Source organism: Cyclopterus lumpus, chromosome 9 (genome assembly GCF_009769545.1).
Source record: "Cyclopterus lumpus isolate fCycLum1 chromosome 9, fCycLum1.pri, whole genome shotgun sequence".
NCBI lineage: Eukaryota > Metazoa > Chordata > Actinopteri > Perciformes > Cyclopteridae > Cyclopterus > Cyclopterus lumpus.
Window position 1 is genome coordinate 1,352,501 of NC_046974.1, and position 23,791 is coordinate 1,376,291.

The 23,791-nt window shown below is 44.6% G+C and overlaps 2 protein-coding genes across 3 annotated transcripts in view; both read left to right on the forward strand.

Annotated features, from left to right (window-relative positions):
* LOC117735820 (GTPase IMAP family member 8-like) overlaps positions 1-13,645 on the forward strand; it is a 15,035-nt gene extending 1,390 nt beyond the window's left edge. The window contains exons 2-5 of the mRNA XM_034540704.1: positions 3,158-3,188; positions 6,931-6,990; positions 7,176-9,777; positions 13,633-13,645. Of these exons, the coding sequence (XP_034396595.1) occupies positions 3,170-3,188; positions 6,931-6,990; positions 7,176-9,777; positions 13,633-13,645 (2,694 nt within the window). The 5' untranslated portion in view covers positions 3,158-3,169. The remainder of the gene's footprint in view (positions 1-3,157; positions 3,189-6,930; positions 6,991-7,175; positions 9,778-13,632) is intronic.
* A 3,232-nt stretch (positions 13,646-16,877) lies between these two features.
* On the forward strand, positions 16,878-20,606 carry LOC117736034 (actin, cytoplasmic 1-like). Of its 2 annotated transcripts, XM_034541041.1 has the most exons (10): positions 16,903-17,001; positions 17,783-17,929; positions 18,176-18,300; positions 18,382-18,510; positions 18,615-18,725; positions 18,821-18,905; positions 19,025-19,186; positions 19,304-19,495; positions 19,680-19,861; positions 20,123-20,606. In XM_034541041.1, exons 3-10 carry the CDS (start codon positions 18,178-18,180, stop codon positions 20,264-20,266), a joined length of 1,128 nt encoding a protein of 375 aa, XP_034396932.1. In that variant the 5' UTR covers positions 16,903-17,001; positions 17,783-17,929; positions 18,176-18,177; the 3' UTR covers positions 20,267-20,606. The 2 variants fall into 2 exon arrangements, with proteins under 2 accessions (XP_034396931.1, XP_034396932.1); XM_034541040.1 differs by lacking the exon at positions 17,783-17,929 and having other exon boundaries at positions 16,878-17,001.
* The last annotated feature ends 3,185 nt before the right edge of the window (positions 20,607-23,791 follow it).

The following is a 23,791-nucleotide window of genomic DNA, read 5'->3' on the forward strand; positions in this document are numbered from 1 at the left end:
TAGTCAGTGTTTAGGTAGTCAGTGTTTAGGTAGTCACTGTTCAGGTAGTCAGTGTTTAGGTAGTCAGTGTTCAGGTAGTCAGTGTTCAGGTAGTCAGTGTTCAGGTAGTCTCTGTTCAGGTAGTCACTGTGCAGGTGGTCTCTGTTCAGGTAGTCTCTGTTCAGGTAGTCTGTGTTCAGGTAGTCAGTGTTCAGGTAGTCTCTGTTCAGGTAGTCTCTGTTCAGGTAGTCAGTGTTCAGGTAGTCAGTGTTTAGGTAGTCAGTGTTCAGGTAGTCAGTGTTTAGGTAGTCTCTGTTCAGGTAGTCTCTGTTCAGGTAGTCAGTGTTCAGGTAGTCAGTGTTTAGGTAGTCTCTGTTCAGGTAGTCAGTGTTTAGGTAGTCAGTGTTCAGGTAGTCAGTGTTTAGGTAGTCTCTGTTCAGGTAGTCTCTGTTCAGGAAGTCTCTGTTCAGGAAGTCTCTGTTCAGGAAGTCAGTGTTCAGGAAGTCAGTGTTCAGGAAGTCAGTGTTCAGGAAGTCAGTGTTCAGGAAGTCAGTGTTCAGGAAGTCTCTGTTCAGGAAGTCTCTGTTCAGGAAGTCAGTGATCAGGAAGTCTCTGTTCAGGAAGTCAGTGTTCAGGAAGTCAGTGATCAGGAAGTCTCTGTTCAGGAAGTCTCTGTTAAGGAAGTCTCTGTTCAGGAAGTCAGTGATCAGGAAGTCAGTGATCAGGAAGTCTCTGTTCAGGAAGTCTCTGTTCAGGAAGTCAGTGTTCAGGAAGTCAGTGTTCAGGAAGTCAGTGTTCAGGAAGTCAGTGATCAGGAAGTCTCTGTTCAGGAAGTCTCTGTTCAGGAAGTCTCTGTTCAGGTAGTCTCTGTTCAGGTAGTCAGTGTTCAGGTAGTCAGTGTTTAGGTAGTCAGTGTTCAGGTAGTCAGTGTTTAGGTAGTCTCTGTTCAGGTAGTCTCTGTTCAGGTAGTCAGTGTTCAGGTAGTCAGTGTTTAGGTAGTCTCTGTTCAGGTAGTCAGTGTTTAGGTAGTCAGTGTTCAGGTAGTCAGTGTTTAGGTAGTCTCTGTTCAGGTAGTCTCTGTTCAGGAAGTCTCTGTTCAGGAAGTCTCTGTTCAGGAAGTCAGTGTTCAGGAAGTCAGTGTTCAGGAAGTCAGTGTTCAGGAAGTCAGTGTTCAGGAAGTCAGTGTTCAGGAAGTCTCTGTTCAGGAAGTCTGTGTTCAGGAAGTCAGTGATCAGGAAGTCTCTGTTCAGGAAGTCAGTGTTCAGGAAGTCAGTGATCAGGAAGTCTCTGTTCAGGAAGTCTCTGTTAAGGAAGTCTCTGTTCAGGAAGTCAGTGATCAGGAAGTCAGTGATCAGGAAGTCTCTGTTCAGGAAGTCTCTGTTCAGGAAGTCAGTGTTCAGGAAGTCAGTGTTCAGGAAGTCAGTGTTCAGGAAGTCAGTGATCAGGAAGTCTCTGTTCAGGAAGTCTCTGTTCAGGAAGTCTCTGTTCAGGAAGTCTCTGTTCAGGAAGTCAGTGTTCAGGAAGTCTCTGTTCAGGAAGTCAGTGATCAGGAAGTCTCTGTTCAGGAAGTCAGTGTTCAGGAAGTCTCTGTTCAGGAAGTCTCTGTTCAGGAAGTCTCTGTTCAGGAAGTCAGTGTTCAGGAAGTCAGTGATCAGGAAGTCAGTGTTCAGGAAGTCAGTGTTCAGGAAGTCAGTGTTCAGGAAGTCTCTGTTCAGGAAGTCTCCGTTCAGGAAGTCAGTGATCAGGAAGTCAGTGATCAGGAAGTCTCTGTTCAGGAAGTCTCTGTTCAGGAAGTCAGTGATCAGGAAGTCTCTGTTCAGGAAGTCTCTGTTCAGGAAGTCAGTGATCAGGAAGTCTCTGTTCAGGAAGTCTCTGTTCAGGAAGTCAGTGTTCAGGAAGTCAGTGATCAGGAAGTCTCTGTTCAGGAAGTCAGTGTTCAGGAAGTCTCTGTTCAGGAAGTCTCTGTTCAGGAAGTCAGTGATCAGGAAGTCAGTGTTCAGGAAGTCAGTGTTCAGGAAGTCAGTGATCAGGAAGTCTCTGTTCAGGAAGTCTCTGTTCAGGAAGTCTCTGTTCAGGAAGTCTCTGTTCAGGAAGTCAGTGTTCAGGTAGTCTCTGTTCAGGAAGTCAGTGATCAGGAAGTCTCTGTTCAGGAAGTCTCTGTTCAGGAAGTCTCTGTTCAGGAAGTCAGTGATCAGGAAGTCAGTGATCAGGAAGTCTCTGTTCAGGAAGTCAGTGTTCAGGAAGTCTCTGTTCAGGAAGTCTCTGTTCAGGAAGTCAGTGATCAGGAAGTCTCTGTTCAGGAAGTCAGTGTTCAGGAAGTCAGTGTTCAGGAAGTCAGTGTTCAGGAAGTCTCTGTTCAGGAAGTCTCTGTTCAGGAAGTCTCTGTTCAGGAAGTCAGTGATCAGGAAGTCTCTGTTCAGGAAGTCGGTTCAGGAAGTCAGTGTTCAGGAAGTCTCTGTTTAGGAAGTCAGTGTTCAGGAAGTCTCTGTTCAGGAAGTCACAACAACAGTTGTTAGTTCTGATCTGAAGACTACTTCAGAAGGTGAACTAGTTTAGTACAGTTTACAGATGCTAAATAAATAACCATATACATTATTATTATTATTATTATTATTATTAACACCCACATCTTTGCACTACATGAGACAAATAGCGAACAATCGAATGTTAAGTATTACGACTACACCTAAAATATGGATTTTCTACAACACGTGGTGTTTGCTGTCAGATCTAAGAGCCAATCAGCTCTCTGATGTGGCGACAGCCAGGCGTTTCCCATCATGCACTGGGCCACGCAGTGGATGCATGACGTCAGAGCAAGTCAGGAGCAAGAGGACACAAATCTACCCAGCATGCCTTGCGCGCCGATCGCCGGCGATCAATTCTGCGCAGAACTGGCTCATCTCGAACGAGCCTAATCTTGTCAAATCTTAATTTCTTTTCCCAGAGTTTAATGAGAAAAAACGATCTAAAATATGATGTTGATATCACTTTATTGTAAGATTCCAGTAAACTGAAGAACCAGGAGGAGGAGTTACGTCACCAATAATAATAAATAAATCACTTTTCGAGGTAATAATGTCGCTGAACTAGAAATCTCTTTTGTGTGACGAGACAAACAAATTACCTAATAAAATATGTTGAAAGGTCATTTGAATTGTATGCATTATTGTTTCAGGTTGTTGACGTCATGGCGACTGCAGCGCCAGGTGAGTCTGTCACACTTTAGTTCATATCACATATAATAAAAACACTGTGTCCTCAGATATTATCGTCCTGCATTATGAAACATGAAGGTACAGAGGTAGACTGGACACCTGTCCAGGTGAACCCGCCTCCACCCAACGACAATATAAAGAGGATACGCGGATGGATGATGAAAGGAAATGTTATTGATCATTCCATCTTCGCAGCTTTTCTTTTCACAGCCAACATTACATGTTACATGTAAAATATAATAAGCACAATGCAAGTGAGATTGTGATAGCGACCTCCAGTAGGGGGCAACACATTTATGGAAAGATTTTTTTGAAAATGCGAACCATCACCCTGGTCTGAAATGGTCTCCATTGCCAATGTTCCCGACCCCCATGCGACGTTGAAAAGCCGGGTCAGCCAAGACAGCCCAACAATGTCCAGCGCCTTTAGCATCTGAATATATATTTAATATTCACTTTAAGGCCATACCTCCCCTCCTCCAACACCAGTTGGAGCCAGGGCCGGAGTGGGGCCACCTGTCAGCCCGGGAATTTCAGGCTCAAGACCAGCCCACTTTTTCCATGGTAGTGGAAATTGGACAAATTAAGTACCAGTTCAGCTCTTACTATCCTGTAGTTATTTTTTATTAATACCATGGTCCAACAAATAATGTAAAGGTTAAATAAAACAATAATAATCCACTTAAGATGAGAAGTTAACACAAAATATTTCACTATTCCACAAGGATAGGTTGATGAATGAACAAAAGCAGAAATAAATAAATAAAACATTTGAAACATATCCCACTCTTCAACAAAGAGGCATATTGAAGTAATGTTTACAGTTCAACTCACAGTACAGTATACTTCTTATAGTCTTATCTGCTGCTCCGAAGTTACAAAGAAAAATTAAGTCATATTACTGCATACTTCAATATCAATATTATATATCATTATTTGCATAATATTTGCAAAGTCTATGGATCGCCATATTTTGGGTGATATAAAAAGGCTAATATTTCAATTCAATTTAATATTTTGCTTGGGAATAGGTTGACAACGCTACAACGCTATTAATCAAGGCTACAACGTTAGCCGAATAGTTGCGTTGCTAATCATTAGGCCTTTGTCTCTCTTTACCAGTTGCCACTTGTTTGTCCTCTTGAACATGAATCAGTAAGCTTGGCACATTGGGCAGCATCCTCCTCCAACGCCTTCCTTTGGTCCAGCCCCTCCTGCCGTCTTCCTCCCGTCCGTCCTCCCTGACGCGGATCGCTGCGGTCGGGCCGGCCCAGCTATCGGTAGTCTAGAGAAAACTCTTTGGAAAAGACGGGCTACGGGGAGAACTTCCTCTCATGGTAACTCCCAAATAGAGTTGGTTGGTTCCATAATGGACCGAACCAACTCTATTTGGGAGAGGAGAACTTCCTCGCATGGTACAACCCATGCAGAGGTTGCGGTGTCAGAATGCGGAACGTGTGTCGCCCACTTTAAGAGAAGATGAACTAACGTGACAAATGTCAACAAATAAAATTCTCGACCGGCCCAGAAGTGAAGCGGCCCACCGGGAACTCTCCCGATTCTCCACCCCGGGCCTGGTTGGAGCCTTACTCCCCACAGGCGCAGGGAGGCAACCCTCTTGTTCTCCGAGAAAAAACTCCAACACGGCGGCGCTCAGCCGGGGGTTTGTGAGTATCTTTACTCCCACCTGGTTTGTGAGTATCTTTACTCCCACCTGGTTTGTGAGTATCTTTACTCCCACCTGGTTTGTGAGTATCTTTACTCCCACCTGGTTTGTGAGTATCTTTACTCCCACCTGGTTTGTGAGTATCTTTACTCCCACCTGGTTTGTGAGTATCTTTACTCCCACCTGGTTTGTGAGTATCTTTACTCCCACCTGGTTTGTGAGTATCTTTACTCCTACCTGGTTTGTGAGTATCTTTACTCCCACCTGGTTTGTGAGTATCTTTACTCCCACCTGGTTTGTGAATATCTTTACTCTCACCTGGTTTGTGAATATCTTTACTCTCACCTGGTTTGTGAATATCTTTACTCTCACCTGGTTTGTGAGTATCTTTACTCCCACCTGGTTTGTGAGTATCTTTACTCTCACCTGGTTTGTGAGTATCATTACTCTCACCTGGTTTGTGAGTATCATTACTCTCACCTGGTTTGTGAGTATCATTACTCCCACCTGGTTTGTGAATATCCCTACTCTCACCTGGTTTGTGAGTATCATTACTCCCACCTGGTTTGTGAGTATCTTTACTCTCACCTGGTTTGTGAGTATCATTACTCCCACCTGGTTTGTGAGCATCCCTACTCTCACCTGGTTTGTGAGTATCATTACTCCCACCTGGTTTGTGAGTATCTTTACTCTCACCTGGTTTGTGAGTATCCCTACTCTCACCTGGTTTGTGAGTATCTGGCCATCTTCATTTACCCTTAACCAGTAATATATATATATATATATATATATATATTACATTACATTACATTGTAGTACCATATTGCCCCACTAGAGAGCTGCGCTCACTAAATGTGGGGCTACTTGTGGTTCCTAGAGTCCTAAAAAGTAGGATGGGAGCCAGAGCCTTCAGTTATCAAGCTCCTCTTTTATGGAACCAGCTTCCACTTTCAGTCAGGGAGGCAGACACAGTCACCTCATTCAAGAATAGACTTAAGACTTTCCTCTTTAATAGCCCTTATAGTTAGGGCTGAATCAGGTTTGCCCTGGTCCAGCCCCTTGATATGCTGCTATAGGCTTATAGGCTGCTGGGGGATGTTTTAGGATACACTGAGCACCTATCTCCTCTTCTCTCTCTCCTTATGGATACATTTACATCTCTCCATTGCACCTTATTAACTCTGCTTCCTCCCCGGAGTCTTTGTGACTTCACGTCTCATAGGGTCCATTGGACCTGGAGGTGTCTGATGCTGGTGAGCCGGCCTCCCATTGGCCCTGCTGATGCCCCGCCCCCCCTCCTCTCTACCTCCTTCTGTTTCTTGGATTGGAGTTCCATTCATACATTGTCATATTCATGTAATGTGTTTATGTAACTCTGTAACTCTGTTCATCTGGTCACATGACATCTATTCATCTGTCCATCCGGGGAGAGGGATCCTCCTCTGTTGCTCTCCTGAAGGTTTCTTCCCTTTTTTCCCTGTCAAAGGTTATTTTTGGGGAGTTTTTCCTGATCCGATGTGAGGTCAAAGGTCAGGGATGTCGTATGTGTACAGATTGTAAAGCCCTCTGAGGGGAGGTTGTGATTTGTGATATTGGGCTATACAAAATAAACTGAATTGAAATTGAATTGAATTACATTTCATGTCATTTAGCTGACGCTTTTATCCAAAGCGACTTACAATAAGTGCATTAAACCATGAGTCCAAACTCAGAACAACAAGAATCAAGCAAGTACAATTTCTTCAATAACGTTAAACTACAAAGTGCCATCAGTAAGAGACATTTAAGTGCTACTAAAGTGCTAAACAACAAAGTGCTATCGGTAAGGGACATTTAAGTGCTACTAGAGTGCTACTACGGCTCTATATATATATATATATATATATAAATACTGACATCTACACTTTAGACAAATCTCACAAGTCTTCCCTTTATTATAACACCAACATTATTCAAATAGCCCTCGTGGTTGCAGAGACTAAACAATCAACACAATTGAATTCTTCCTGAAACAGGTTCTCTTCAGTCAAACATTTCATGTGAATGATCAATGTTCTGTATTCTTAGTGTCAGATGATCTGCAGCCTTTGAAGCGGAGCAGCAGTTATGAATTACTGCCACCTGACAGTAAGTCATAATTATTGTTCTGTTTATTAACATGTAATTACAGTGTTTATAGCTCACACATTCACTGTCGTCCACTTTTAAAAAGCTGTGACTTCCTCATTTGTTCTGAAGCTAGATTTATTGTTTTCATGTTGGTTGTCGTCTTCAGTTGAATAGTTTTGACTGACTCCATGTTTTCTCCTCAGTGTCTGAGCTCAGGGTGGTTCTGCTGGGGAACAGCTGGTCTGAGAGGAGTTCAGTGGGGAACTTCATACTGGGAGGGACTACGGTCATCACTGAGGAAGAACCAGACCACTGTGTGACAGTCAGAAGACGGTTGAAAGACAAAGAAATAGTTCTGATCCACACTCCAGACCTGCTGCAGCCCAACATCTCTGAAGACAAACTAAGAGACCATGTAGAAACCTGTGAGAGACTCTCTGGTCCTGGACCTCATGTGTTCCTGCTGGTTCTACAGCCTGAAGACTTCACTGAGGAACTCAAAGTGAAGCTCTGCAGAGTCCTGGAACTCTTCGGTGATCAATCATTTGATCGTTCATTGATACTGATAACACCCAGAGAGGAGAGTTCAGCTCTGATGGACCAAGACCAGCCCTTAAAGGACCTGATCACAAAGTGCAGATACAGAAACCTGAACCAGAAGAACCTTGATCGTCCAGAACTGGTCACACGTTTGGGTCAAATTGTAAGAGATAACAATGGAGAGCTTGTGAGGTGTGACGTATCAGAGGATGAGGGTTTGATCAGGACACCAAAGTCTGACCACATGAAGCCGTCTTTAAACCTGGTTCTGTGTGGGAGGACAGGAGCAGGGAAGACTTCAGCAGCCAAGGCCATTGTAGGTCAGAGAGACCTTCATTCAGCCTCCAACTCCTCACAGTGTGTTCAACATCAGGGAGAGGTGAGTGGACGTCAGGTTTCTCTGGTGGAGCTGCCTGCCTTGTGTGGGAAGCCTCAGGAGGAAGTGATGGAGCAATCCCTCAGGTGTATCTCCCTGTGTGACCCTGAGGGGGTCCATGCCTTCCTCCTGGTCCTACCTGTGGGTCCCCTCATGGATGTAGACAAGAAAGAGTTAGAGACCATCAAGAAGACATTCGGATCTCCAGCCAATGACTTCACCATAATTCTGTTCACTGTGGACTTAGATCCTAAAGCTCCAGCTGTTGTTAACTTTTTACAGGAAAACAAGGAGATCCAGGAGCTCTGTCAGAGCTGTGGAGGAAGATATGTAGTTCTCAACATTAAGGACCAGCAGCAGATCCCAGAGCTGATGGATTATGTGGACAAGATGAGAGTTGAAGGATCCAGATGCTTCACAATGAAGGTGTTCACCAAGGCTCTGATGGAGAAGGTTTCAAGACTTGAAGCTGAACTGCAGGTTGTGAAACAGAAGACAGAGGGAGGATGTGATGTTCAACATCAGGGCAGAGAGAGTGTCAGGATGGTGCTGATCGGGCGGACTGGCAGCGGGAAGAGTGCAACAGGAAACACCATTTTGGGCCGACAACAGTTTACATCTAAGGCCAGCTTACGGTCAGTGACCAAGTTTTGTGAGAAAGCAACAGGAGAGATTGATGGACGGCCTGTCGTCGTGGTCGACACCCCCGGCTTGTTTGACACGACTCTGTCTGATGAGGACGTTCAAGAGGAGCTGGTGAAATGCATCAGCTTGTTGTCTCCTGGACCTCATGTGTTCTTACTGGTGCTGCAGATCGGACGCTTTACACAAGAAGAAAAAGATTCTGTGAAGCTCATCAAGAAATGTTTTGGGAAGAAGTCTTCAGATTTCATCATCATCATATTCACCAGAGGAGACGATCTGGAAAATACAACCATTGAGAGTTACATAGAAGAAGGAAAGGAGGATTTTTTGACAAAACTCATAAATGACTGTGGAGGAAGATACCTGGTCTTCAACAACAACAACAACAACAACCAGACATACCACATACAAGTCAGAGATTTGATGAAGAAGACCAACCAAATGAGGAAGGAGAAAGGAGGTGGCTGCTTCACCTCAGAGATGTTCCAGGAGGCCGAAGCAGCAATACAGAAGGAAGTGAAGCGAATCATGAAGGAGAAAGAAGAAGAAATGCAGAGACAGAAGGAGGAGCTTCAAAGAAAACATGAAGAAGAAATGACAGTAGTGAAGAGAAGAATGGAACAAGAGAAAGAAGAAATTGAACAAGAGAGAAGCAAACAACTTATAGAAATGAAAGAAAACATCGACAAGGAGCGAGAGGAGAGAAAGAAAGAAGAGGAAAAGAGAAAAGAGGAGGACAGGAACAGGACAAGGCTAGAAGAACAACAACAACAAGAGTGGGAACAAACACTTGGAGCTCTGGAGAAAAGAATACAGTCAGAATCAAAAGAAAAGGAAACAATTGACAGAGAGTTGGAGAAAAGTAGTGAGAAGATGAGAAAGCAACAAGAAGACTGGGAGAAGGAAAGAAACGAGTGGTGGAAGAAACGACATCAAGAAAATAAAAAGAAACGACATGAGGAGCAAACTAAGCTCACAGAGCTGCAAGAAAAATACGAACGAGAAATAGAACAACATCAAATCAAAAGAAAAGCAGAAGATCTAAGCAGAACAGAACAGGAGGAGGAGGAGAGGAAAGAACTGGAGGAAAAGTACAAGAAGAAACTGAAGGAAATGAAGAGTGAATATGAAGAGGAGGCAAGGAAACAAGCTGAAGAGTTCAATGACTTCAGACAGAAATACAACAAGGACTTCACAGCGCTGGTGGAGAAGCACATGGAGGAAATACTGGAACTGAAGAAAAGGCAAGAAAGACAAGTGGAGGCAGAACGGAGACGTGGAAAAAAGTACGAGCTGTTACACGACCTCTCGAGTCACAAAGAAAAAGGTCTAAAGGACGAAATGGACGACATGAAGAAAAAACATGAAGAAGAAATAAACAAACTCAAACATAAATACAAAGACACATGTTTCATCCTCTGATCTACCCACGGATTGATAATCAGTGTGATTTTAGCAGATGGAACAACAGTTGAATATTGAAAGAACAACACCCATTTTATTATTACGACCTTCCTTTCGTAAATATTTTTTAACAAGGAAAAGTTTTTGTGGTTTTCTGGAAAGTCACATTTGTTTTTTGTAAAAGGTGTCGTTGTTACGTTACGTTGTTACGTTACGTTGTTACGTTACGTTGTTACGTTACGTTGTTACGTTATGTTGTTACGTTACGTTGTTACGTTACGTTGTTACGTTACGTTGTTACGTTATGTTGTTATGTTGTTACGTTACATTGTTACGTTATGTTGTTACGTTATGTTGTTACGTTATGTTGTTACGTTATGTTGTTACGTTATGTTGTTACGTTACATTGTTACGTTATGTTGTTACGTTACGTTGTTACGTTATGTTGTTACGTTATGTTGTTACATTATGTTGTTACGTTACGTTGTTACGTTACGTTGTTACGTTATGTTGTTACGTTATGTTGTTACGTTATGTTGTTACGTTATGTTGTTACGTTATGTTGTTACGTTATGTTGTTACGTTATGTTGTTACGTTACATTGTTACGTTATGTTGTTACGTTATGTTGTTACGTTATGTTGTTACGTTACATTGTTACGTTATGTTGTTACGTTATGTTGTTACGTTACGTTTTTACGTTATGTTGTTACGTTACGTTGTTACGTTACGTTGTTACGTTACGTTGTTACGTTACGTTGTTACGTTACGTTGTTACGTTACGTTGTTACGTTATGTTGTTATGTTATGTTGTTATGTTATGTTGTTACGTTATGTTATGTTGTTACGATACGTTGTTACGTTACGTTGTTACGTTACGTTGTTACGTTACGTTGTTACGTTACGTTGTTACGTTACGTTGTTACGTTACGTTGTTACGTTACGTTGTTACGTTAGGTTGTTACGTTAGGTTGTTATGTTAGGTTGTTACGTTGTTACGTTAATATTTTTTAACAGGGAATAGTTTTTGTGGTTTTCTGGAAAAAAAATTTTTTTGTTTTTTGTAAAAGGTGTATTAGCATTGTTACGTTACGTTGTTACATTGTTACGTTACATCGTTACGTTACATCGTTAACTTACGTTGGTACATTGGGTTGTCTTGTTGTGATGTCACGTTACATAACTATGTGGTTTTTTTTACTAAAGCAAACTTTCGTTTTAAATGTAATGTTAATGAAAAAAAAGGTTCTTCCAAGTGTCACAAAAAAACTGACAATTTGTATCCGTGTACATGAAATCTGTTGATTTAATTTTGTGACTATTTCTCAGGATAGGATGTCCCGTTAGGAAAATGGTATTTTCTCAACAAAAAAAACACTTTGGGGATGATTATTCAAAAGGGTTGAAAAAGCAGTTATGTTTTTATGTTTATTTAAAATTTCACTGTGTGAAACATCTCAATATTGTGACGAAATGTGTCATAACTTTATTGACTCTTCATCATAGAACAATCCTCACATGTCCAATACCTGAAGACATTGAATCAGCCTCAGCTGAATACTGAGAATAATTTAATGTTAGAAAACATAGTAAACATCATACCTGTTACATGTACATGTGACACCTGTGACACATGTGACACCTGTGACACATGTGACACCTGTGACACCTGTGACACCTGTGACACATGTGACACCTGTGATACCTGTGATACATGTGACACCTGTGACACCTGTAATACATGTGACACCTGTGACACCTGTGATACATGTGACACCTGTGACACCTGTGATACATGTGACACCTGTGACACCTGTGATACATGTGACAGCTGTGACACCTGTGACACATGTGACACCTGTGACACCTGTGATACATGTGACACCTGTGATACCTGTGACACCTGTGATACATGTGACACCTGTGATACCTGTGACACCTGTGACACCTGTGATACATGTGACACCTGTGACACCTATGACAACTGTGATACATGTAACACCTGTGATACATGTGACACCTGTGACACCTGTGACACCTGTGATAACTGTGACACCTGTGACACCTGTGATACCTGTGACACCTGTGACACCTGTGACACCTGTGATACATGTGACACCTGTGACACCTGTGACACCTGTGACACCTGTGACACATTTGACACCTGTGATACATGTGATACCTGTGACACCTGTGACACATGTGATACCTGTGACACCTGTGATACATGTGATACCTGTGACATCTGTGCCACCTGTGATACATGTGACACCTGTGACACCTGTGACACATGTGACACCTGTGACACCTGTGATACATGTGATACCTGTGACACCTGTGACACCTGTGATACATGTGATACCTGTGACACCTGTGACACCTGTGATACATGTGATACATGTGACACCTGTGATACATGTGACACCTGTGCCACCTGTGATACATGTGATACCTGTGACACCTGTGATACATGTGATACCTGTGACACCTGTGACACCTCTGACACCTGTGATACCTGTGACACCTGTGACACCTGTGACACCTGTGATACATGTGACACCTGTGATACCTGTGACACCTGTGACACCTGTGATACCTGTGACACCTGTGACACCTGTGACACCTGTGACACCTGTGATACATGTGACACCTCTGACACCTGTGATACCTGTGACACCTGTGACACCTGTGACACCTGTGATACATGTGACACCTGTGACACCTCTGACACCTGTGATACCTGTGACACCTGTGACACCTGTGACACCTGTGATACATGTGACACCTGTGACACCTGTGATACCTGTGACACCTGTGACACCTGTGATACCTGTGACACCTGTGACACCTGTGACACCTGTGACACCTGTGATACCTGTGACACCTGTGACACCTGTGATACATGTGACACCTGTGATACCTGTGACACCTGTGACACCTGTGACACCTGTGATACATGTGACACCTGTGACACCTGTGATACATGTGACACCTGTGATACATGTGACACCTGTGACACCTGTGATACATGTGACACCTGTGATACCTGTGACACCTGTGACACCTGTGATACCTGTGATACCTGTGACACCTGTGACACCTGTTATACATGTGACACCTGTGACACCTGTGACACCTGTGACACATTTGACACCTGTGACACCTGTGATACCTGTGACACCTGTGACACATGTGATACCTGTGACACCTGTGACACCTGTGATACATGTGATACCTGTGACACCTGTGACACCTGTGACACATGTGATACCTGTGACACCTGTGACACCTGTGATACATGTGACACCTGTGATACCTGTGACACCTGTGACACCTGTGACACCTGTGATACATGTGATACATGTGACACCTGTGATACATGTGACACATGTGACACCTGTGACACCTGTGATACATGTGACACCTGTGACACCTGTGACACCTGTGACACCTGTGACACCTGTGATACCTGTGATACATGTGACACCTGTGACACCTGTGACACCTGTGACACCTGTGACACCTGTGATACCTGTGAGACATGTGACACCTGTGACACATGTGACACCTGTGACACCTGTGACACCTGTGATACATGTGATACATGTGACACCTGTGATACATGTGACACATGTGACACCTGTGACACCTGTGACACCTGTGACACCTGTGACACCTGTGACACCTGTGCCCTAGAAAGGTTCAGTGAAGTTCAGTCCACAGTTCACAGCAGGTTTGTCATTTGATGGATTCCCCGCTGCAGTTGAGTCCTTACAAGGACAAAATAGGAAGACGCTTTGGTCTGACATGAAGGGGGCGTGGCCACACCTGGATGGGCCCCGCCCCCCTGAGATCTGGACAGTAAATTCCTACGTTGTGTTTGAGTCTGAAGTTAAAACTCCTAAAAAGGAACAGAACTGATTTACGAGGACATCATTCGGTGAAAGAAGCAGCGGAGAGGCGGAACAAGTCTCTGCAGGTTCAGGGTGTGGACACCTCCAACACCTGGGTACTTTCTACTGTACTGCATCTCAGAGGTACATGTTGTACTTTTACTGTACTGCATCTCAGAGGTACATGTTGTACTTTTACTGTACTGCATCTCAGAGGTACATGTTGTACTTGTACCTCATATTTAGGAGACAGGGCTGAGGTAGCAGCCGTAACATTACAGCATTGCACCGTGGTATTTATCCAAAGGCTTATGAAGAATCCTAACATGGAGACCTGAACTGGGTCTCAGCCTCCAGAAGAGTCCTCCAGGAACCAGAAGAGTCCTCCAGTCCACCAGCGGCTGCATTCCAAAGACACCTTTCAGCTGAGAACTGTTCTCAGGTTACAGTTCACTCCCTGTTAGAGAACCCAACACCAAATATTACGTACGTTTATTGTTTAATCGTTTTTATTTTTGTCTGTTTATTTTAGATAAAAAACGCAGAGAGATGAAAGGAAGTGACATTCAGCAAAGTCCTCGTCTGGAAGTCGCTTTATTATTTATTATTGATAATAAAAAATGAGCTCATCGTCTCGACATATTAAAAAACACGTGAATCCAGACGATCTTCTAACTTTAACAACTTTGATTCACGAAAGCACAAACGAGCTCTGATTCAGGATTTACTTCCACAAACGTTCACTCAGACTTCCTGTTTTTAACCTTTTCTTTCAATATCAGATCAAAATAATCTTCTGAACAGGTAGAGAACAGAGAACCTAAACAGGTAGAGAACAGAGAACCTAAACAGGTAGAGAACAGAGAACCTAAACAGGTAGAGAACCCGAACAGGTAGAGAACACAGTACCTGAACAGGTAGAGAACAGAGAACCTGAACAGGTAGAGAACACAGAAACCGAACAGGTAGAGAACAGAGAACCCGAACAGGTAGAGAACAGAGTACCCGAACAGGTAGAGAACAGAGAACCCGAACAGGTAGAGAACAGAGAACCCGAACAGGTAGAGAACAGAGTACCTGAACAGGTAGAGAACACAGTACCCGAACAGGTAGAGAACACAGAACCCGAACAGGTAGAGAACAGAGTACCTGAACAGGTAGAGAACACAGTACCCGAACAGGTAGAGAACAGAGTACCAGAACAGGTAGAGAACAGAGTACCAGAACAGGTAGAGAACACAGAACCCGAACAGGTAGAGAACAGAGTACCCAAACAGGTAGAGAACAGAGTACCCGAACAGGTAGAGAACAGAGAACCCGAACAGGTAGAGAACAGAGTACCTGAACAGGTAGAGAACACAGTACCCGAACAGGTAGAGAACACAGAACCCAAACAGGTAGAGAACAGAGTACCTGAACAGGTAGAGAACACAGTACCCGAACAGGTAGAGAACAGAGTACCAGAACAGGTAGAGAACACAGAACCCGAACAGGTAGAGAACAGAGTACCCAAACAGGTAGAGAACAGAGTACCCGAACAGGTAGAGAACACAGTACCCGAACAGGTAGAGAACAGAGAACCCGAACAGGTAGAGAACAGAGAACCTGAACAGGTAGAGAACAGAGTACCCGAACAGGTAGAGAATAGAGAACCTGAACAGGTAGATAACAGAGTACCCGAACAGGTAGAGAACAGAGTACCTGAACAGGTAGAGAACAGAGTACCTGAACAGGTAGAGAACAGAGAACCCGAACAGGTAGATAACAGAGTACCCGAACAGGTAGAGAACAGAGTACCCGAACAGGTAGAGAACAGAGTACCCGAACAGGTAGAGAACAGAGTACCCGAACAGGTAGAGAACAGAGAACCCGAACAGGTAGATAACAGAGTACCCGAACAGGTAGATAACAGAGTACCCGAACAGGTAGAGAACAGAGTACCCGAACAGGTAGAGAACAGAGTACCCGAACAGGTAGAGAACAGAGTACCCGAACAGGTAGAGAACAGAGTACCCGAACAGGTAGAGAACAGAGAACCCGAACAGGTAGAGAACAGAGTACCCGAACAGGTAGAGAACAGAGTACCCGAACAGGTAGAGAACAGAGTACCTGAACAGGTGGAGAACTGTTTCAAACATAATAGTTTTCTGTACGTTTCCTGTTCCACTAGCAGAAGTATTGCTACAGTTTGAAGTATTTTGGTCCGTGTTCACCTCCACAGATACATTCTGAACATGTGCTCACTCTTCCGGTCCGACGGGCCAATCACAGCCCTGCTATCCATTCAGTGGAAACCTCGATGGCCCAATCCGAACCTCCACCCTCACGGCTCTGAATTACCCACAATTCATTGCAATGTGCCGTTAAACACACAGTTAAAAGAAAAGGTAAACAAAGAGGACACAATAAATGATATTTACAACAACATTAAAGATTAAAGATGGAAAATAAAAACACATGAAATCAGAGGCAAGCAGAAATGTTATGTGTGTATATATATTATATAGTTATATATATAATATATATAATATATTTATATATATATATATATTTATATATATATAAATATATTATATATTATATATATTATATGTATATATATATATAAATATAATATATATATTATATATTTATATATATTATATATATATATATATATTATATATATACATTTATATTAGTATCTTTTTACACAGATGTATTCATCAAACATTTCGTTTTGTTATTGAATAAAAAGTATAAATAAATACCCACGATTGAACACAATATTTATTTAACGTCGTCATGGTAACGTGGTATGTCTCATTCATATCTACACCGTTTGAACACACTGAGGGTTCAGGGCTCAGGGTTCAGGGTTCAGGGTTCAGGGTTTGAGGGTTCAGGGTTTGAGGGTTCAGGTCTCAGGGGGGACACTGGGACTGGTTCTGTGTTTTTCTTCTTCTCTCCCTTCCTCCTGACGGATGCCTTCTCCAGCCAATCAGGACACGTGCTGAGACAACCTGAGGAGTCCTGCTCACCTGGACCAATGAGAGCGCGAGCTGAGAGAACGTTACCTTATATGGACCGCGCGAGGAGCCCCGCCAGCGGATAAAAGCTGCGCGTGCAGACCGTCACGTCACAGCCGGCCAGAAGCAAACACCTCCAGTCCACTCGACACGCACCTGCACAGGTAAGAGCTCTCCAGGGGTATCAATGCGCCACGCTTCTGTTCTGGTTATCGATCAGACGATCACCTGATCGACAGCTGTGTGCAGCGATGTAACGCCTTAGGAAAGGCTTCATGTCGGACTTTAATGTTCTGGAAATCAGTTTCAATGACGGCTTAATGTGAATTCAAAACAAAATTAATTTACCGAAAGATTTGCTTTTAATTCCATTTTAAAGAGTGAACTTTGACAAGCTGCCACGTTGTCAGTGTGTAAGTCTTCACGCTCAGCATCCGCCTTAAAGTGGCCTGGATGACGAGCCCCCAGATATGAACCTATATATGGATATGGATCAGCAGCTGATCATATCACACGTTAATGAAGGCGCTCTGTTTCCTCTAAACCAGACCAGTTGACTGAAGGCTCTTCGAGGTGTGTGTGTGTGTGTGTGTGTGTGTGTGTGTTGCAGGAGCCGCCCTCCCCTCAGGACATCTACTCAACTCTTCCTAAATTACCACTTTAGTAACAAACCTCCTGTTGAAGGGGGCTCGATTCTGATCTTTCTGAAGCCCTTCAGATGTTAATGACATTATTTCTACTCTGAATGCTCTCCTGAACCACTAGTTCTACTAATGGGAATGTATTTACGACTTCCCCTCATGTGTGTCCATGTTGTGACGACATCCTGATGAAGCCACATATTGACATGCATTAGTTAAATAACATGTCCCGTTTACTTTGAACACGGTGTTCTCTAACACTTTGACTGTCGGCCATGTTTGCTGCAAACCGACTGGCTGCCAGTCATCCTTGGCGAGCGGGACCTTCATCGGGTTTATCCGGTTGTACCACCTGACGCGCCCCGAGCCACGGTCTGAGGAGCACAACGTTGATTCAGTCCCACGTAAAGTGTTGCTTCACTCCTGGTTGTGTAACCGGATGTTTCAGAAGGTCGGCATGAGGAAATGATGACATCACTTCACTCTTTTTCTAGAGTCAAAACTTCTCTTTTTGGTTTTTTGCAACATTTCTTTTATTGTATGATTTGTTTAATTATTGCCCCCCCGTCCAACGCTTTAATTAATTTCTCAGGTCATTAAAAAGGATTTGACTCTATATAAATAAATACTAAAGTGTATAAGGGAAGTCCTTGATGGTGCCATTGGAGAACCTTTGTCTTAATCAAGTGTTCTTCAGAAATGGAAGACGACATCGCTGCCCTGGTTGTGGACAATGGCTCCGGCATGTGCAAGGCCGGCTTCGCCGGTGACGACGCCCCCCGCGCCGTCTTCCCCTCCATCGTGGGTCGCCCCAGACATCAGGTACGCTGGCTACCGGCCGTTCGCTCCCCCCTCCAGGTGAATGCAGGCAGCTTGTGACCCTGAAGGTGTGTCTGTGCGCAGGGTGTGATGGTGGGAATGGGACAGAAGGACAGCTACGTGGGAGACGAAGCCCAGAGCAAGAGAGGCATCCTGACCCTGAAGTACCCCATCGAGCACGGCATCGTCACCAACTGGGACGACATGGAGAAGGTAGACGTCCACCGGGTGCTCACCTGAGTGTCCACATGCACGTACATGTTCACCTGAACGCTTGACTACTGCAACAACCACTAAGCGTCTGTCCCGTCCTGCAGATCTGGCATCACACCTTCTACAACGAGCTCCGCGTGGCCCCTGAGGAGCATCCGGTCCTGCTGACCGAAGCTCCACTCAACCCCAAGGCCAACAGGGAGAAGATGACCCAGGTGTGTTCACGCTAGGATCACATGAGGCCTGTATGGGGAACCGGCTACAGCGGGTTGTTGGTCTTCAGTGACACCTGGTTTTCTCTTTGGTACAGATCATGTTCGAGACCTTCAACTGTCCTGCCATGTATGTGGCCATCCAGGCCGTGCTGTCGCTGTACGCCTCCGGTCGCACCACAGGTGAGAACGTGACCTCTGACCCACTTCCTGCTCAGGAAATGGACTTGTAGCACCAGTACCTGAGATGTTGGTGTTCTCCTCCTCACCATTCAGTGTCTTTTGCTTGTAACTGGTTGCAGGTATTGTGATGGACTCTGGTGACGGCGTCAGCCACACTGTGCCAATCTACGAGGGTTACGCTCTCCCTCACGCCATCCTGCGTCTGGACCTGGCTGGCAGAGATCTGACCGACTATCTGATGAAGATCCTCACTGAGAGGGGCTACAGCTTCACCACCACAGGTACGAGTTTAATGGACTGAAAGCAACTGAAGTGGAGCCTCCACTGACTGAAGGTCCTTCCACTACACACCCTTCTGTATGTAACTCCACCCTTTCATTTCCTCCCTTGAACACCAGCCGAGCGTGAGATCGTGCGAGACATTAAGGAGAAGCTGTGCTACGTGGCTCTGGACTTCGAGCAGGAGATGCAGACGGCATCCTCCTCTTCCTCGCTGGAGAAGAGCTACGAGCTTCCTGACGGACAGGTCATCACCATCGGCAACGAGAGGTTCCGATGCCCCGAGGCGCTGTTCCAGCCTTCCTTCCTTGGTGGGTACCGACTTATTCCTTTAGGCAAATTCTGTAAAGCATCAACATTTAGAAGCTCGTCTTAGCTTCCAGATGTGTACACCTTTTGCCCAATGGCTCTACGGAAGAGCTTGTGCAGCGTCTCTGGCCACAGGTGTCTGAGTGGTTTGAATACAAACACTGAACTCTGGTTCTTTGTGTTTAGGAATGGAGTCATGTGGCATCCACGAAACGACCTACAACAGCATCATGAAGTGCGACGTGGACATCCGTAAGGACCTGTACGCCAACACCGTGCTGTCAGGTGGCACCACCATGTACCCCGGCATCGCCGACCGCATGCAGAAGGAGATCACCGCCCTGGCCCCGCCCACCATGAAAATCAAGGTAGAGTTGCTTGATTAACTAATTGTCTTTTCAGGAAAAGGTTGAGTAGCTAAAACTTGTCCTGCAGGGCTAACTTAACGGTGTTATGCACCTACTGACTTGGTCTTTAACGGTTCTGCTGCCCAGTGGATAAACTGTCATTGGTTCCTGAACATTCATCAAGGTTCCATTTTTAAACTGATCAACTCTCCCATGAGCTACTTTGACAACTCTTAGTTTTCTCCCAAAGGACTACTTTATAAAATGTCTTCTCTCCTCCAGATCGTCGCTCCCCCAGAGAGGAAGTACTCCGTCTGGATCGGAGGCTCCATCCTGGCCTCCCTCTCCACCTTCCAGCAGATGTGGATCAGCAAGCAGGAGTACGACGAGTCCGGCCCGGCCATCGTCCACCGCAAGTGCTTCTAGAGGTCCAGGCCGCCGTCTCGCCCCCCACAGGCTGCTCGGTGGTTTGGTCCAACTGGAGCGGTCTCCACAGACTAAAAGATACGAGATGCCGCACAGAAGATGACTCGAGCGTCTGTTTTCAAGTCGCTGAACCTCTTGTGCCCTTGTTCTTCTGGCTCTGCTCACAGCTTTCTCACCTTCTGGTGATGCAACACAGTATTATCTCTTTCTACCTCTAACTGTTGAATGCTGTAAGTTGTACATCCATATTCTGCTTCTCTCCTGTTCTGTCCTCCGACTGTCAGAGTGGCGCTGTATCAATATTCCATAGGATTGTTCGCTAATAAAATTCATTACAACATCTGATTACTGCTTTAATGTTGTCATTTGCTGCGTTTAACAAACTTATTTTCCTTTGCATAATCCTGGTATTAACACCAAGACCACGCCCTCTTCACTGTTACACCTTCAGGCGACTGTTTAATAAGTAGTGTTTGTGGATAGTATTTTCCACTTTTGACCTTTTCACCATAACTGTCCTGGCATTAATGTGATCTGCAACATCCCTGATCAACAATAATTGATCATTAAATGACAATTGGAGCCTGATTACATCTATTCAACATGACATTTGCATCTTTACCACTTCAGGAAAACCTTTTTATGTCGACCATTTACACAAAGAACCTGTCAGCTTTTTATTCTGAACCTCAACAATTTAAACTATAGTTTTATGGTCCAACTCTTTATATCGCTCTGGGTAAAAGGTTGACTAGAGTTAATAAACTTGAGTGTCCATTTCCTTTAAAAAAAACAGGTGCTATTTCAATGGTGTCTTCTGTGACTTGGAGAAGGGAGTTGCTTTCTGCAGTGAACTTTTTTTAAAGTCTGAATGCCAACAAACCTTTATTTGTACTGAAAAAGTATTCTTGAGTGGCATTAGCACTGTTAGGCAGAGGTCTAGAGCTAGTTTCAAGGTTCTTCTGGTTCAGGTTTCTGTATCTGCACTTTGTGATCAGGTCCTTTAAGGGTTGGTCTTGGTCCATCAGAGCTGAACTCTCCTCTCTGGGTGTTATCAGTATCAATGAACGATCAAATGATTGATCACCGAAGAGTTCCAGGACTCTGCAGAGCTTCACTTTGAGTTCCTCAGTGAAGTCTTCAGGCTGTAGAACCAGCAGGAACACATGAGGTCCAGGACCAGAGAGTCTCTCACAGGTTTCTACATGGTCTCTTAGTTTGTCTTCAGAGATGTTGGCTGCAGCAGGTCTGGAGTGTGGATCAGAACTATTTCTTTGTCTTTCAACCGTCTTCTGACTGTCACACAGTGGTCTGGTTCTTCCTCAGTGATGACCGTAGTCCCTCCCAGTATGAAGTTCCCCACTGAACTCCTCTCAGACCAGCTGTTCCCCAGCAGAACCACCCTGAGCTCAGACACTGAGGAGAAAACATGGAGTCAGTCATTTAGAAAGACAAACCAGGACTGAACCTGATCTGATACAAGACCTATTCAACAAGATGATACATAACTCCAACTGGTGAATCCGTTGCCATCTAAGCCTATCTCCAAGTTGCGTAATATAGCAATCAGCCAAAGTCTTAGAAAATAGTTTGTAAGCAGCTTATTCAACGAGCACGGTACATTTGCTATTAGTCTGACTTCAGTCAGCACTCAACAATAACAGTTCTTTTCAGAGTGATCCAGGGGTGGGTTCTGCTTTGGTACTGTTGATACACTCGACCAGGGGTATTCAATTTAAATTAAATCAAAATGTCTTACTGGCACTATGATTTAGTCCCATTTATACCGGAGTAGCCTAACAGTCAGTTGATGACTACATACAGATGTTGAAGTTCAAATGAATAATATCTCAACAGCATCTACCAACATTTTCTTCATGTCTTAAAGCTGCATTCTCTCTACTGACCACCAGGGGGGCGACTCCTCTGGTTGTATAGAAGTTTATGCTTCATGTGTTAAAAATGCATTCTCTCTACTGACCACCAGGGGGGCGACTCCTCTGGTTGTATAGAAGTCTATGCTTCATGTGATAAAGCTGCATTCTCTCTCCTGACCACCAGGGGGCGACTCCTCTGGTTGTATAGAAGTCTATGCTTCATGTGTTAAAGCTGCATTCTCTCTCCTGACCACCAGGGGGTGACTCCTCTGGTTGTATAGAAGTCTATAATTCATGTGTTAAAGCTGCATTCTCTCTCCTGACCACCAGGGGGGCGACTCCTCTGGTTGTATAGAAGTCTATGCCTTATGTGTTAAAGCTGCATTCTCTCTACTGACCACCAGGGGGGCGACTCCTCTGGTGTATAGAAGTCTATGCTTCATGTGTTAAAGCTGCATCTTCTCTCCTGACCACCAGGGGGCGACTCCTCTGGTTGTATAGAAGTCTATGCTTCATGTGTTAAAGCTGCAATCTCTCTCCTGACCACCAGGGGGCGACTCCTCTGGTTGTATAGAAGTCTATGCTTCATGTGTTAAAGCTGCATTCTCTCTCCTGACCACCAGGGGGCGACTCCTCTGGTTGTATAGAAGTCTATGCTTCATGTGTTAAAGCTGCATTCTCTCTCCTGACCACCAGGGGGCGACTCCTCTGGTTGTATAGAAGTCTATGCTTCATGTGTTAAAGCTGCATTCTCTCTCCTGACCACCAGGGGGGCGACTCCTCTGGTTGTATAGAAGTCTATGCTTCATGTGTTAAAGCTGCATTCTCTCTACTGACCACCAGGGGGCGACTCCTCGGGTTGTATAGAAGTCAATGCTTCATGTGTTAAAACTGCATTCTCTCTCCTGACCACCAGGGGGGCGACTCCTCTGGTTGTATAGAAGTCTATGCTTCATGTGTTAAAGCTGCATTCTCTCTCCTGACCACCAGGGGGCGACTCCTCTGGTTGTATAGAAGTCTATGCTTCATGTGTTAAAGCTGCATTCTCTCTACTGACCACCAGGGGGGCGACTCCTCTGGTTGTATAGAAGTCTATGCTTCATGTGTTAAAGCTGCATTATCGCTCCTGACAACCAGGGGGCGACTCCTCTGGTTGTATAGAAGTCAATGCTTCATGTGTTGAAGCTGCATTCTCTCTCCTGACCACCAGGGGGCGACTCCTCTGGTTGTATAGAAGTCTATGCTTCATGTGTTAAAGCTGCATTCTCTCTCCTGACCACCAGGGGGCGACTCCTCTGGTTGTATAGAAGTCTATGCTTCATGTGTTAAAGCTGCATTCTCTCTACTGACCACCAGGGGGGCGACTCCTCTGGTTGTATAGAAGTCTATGCTTCATGTGTTAAAGCTGCATTCTCGCTCCTGACAACCAGGGGGCGACTCCTCTGGTTGTATAGAAGTCAATGCTTCATGTGTTAAAGCTGCATTCTCTCTCCTGACCACCAGGGGGCGACTCCTCTGGTTGTATAGAAGTCTATGCTTCATGTGTTAAAGCTGCATTCTCTCTACTGATCACCAGGGGGGCGACTCCTCTGGTTGTATAGAAGTCTATGCTTCATGTGTTAAAGCTGCATTCTCTCTCCTGACCACC

Excerpts from the sequence above, each read along its gene's own strand:
- LOC117736034 (XM_034541040.1), top strand. The coding sequence starts at position 18,178 with ATGGAAGACGACATCGCTGCCCTGGTTGTGGACAATGGCTCCGGCATG. Across the intron at positions 18,301-18,381 it reads TGGGTCGCCCCAGACATCAG|GGTGTGATGGTGGGAATGGG; the intron begins GTACGCTGGCTA and ends GTCTGTGCGCAG. Across the intron at positions 18,726-18,820 it reads ACAGGGAGAAGATGACCCAG|ATCATGTTCGAGACCTTCAA; the intron begins GTGTGTTCACGC and ends TCTTTGGTACAG.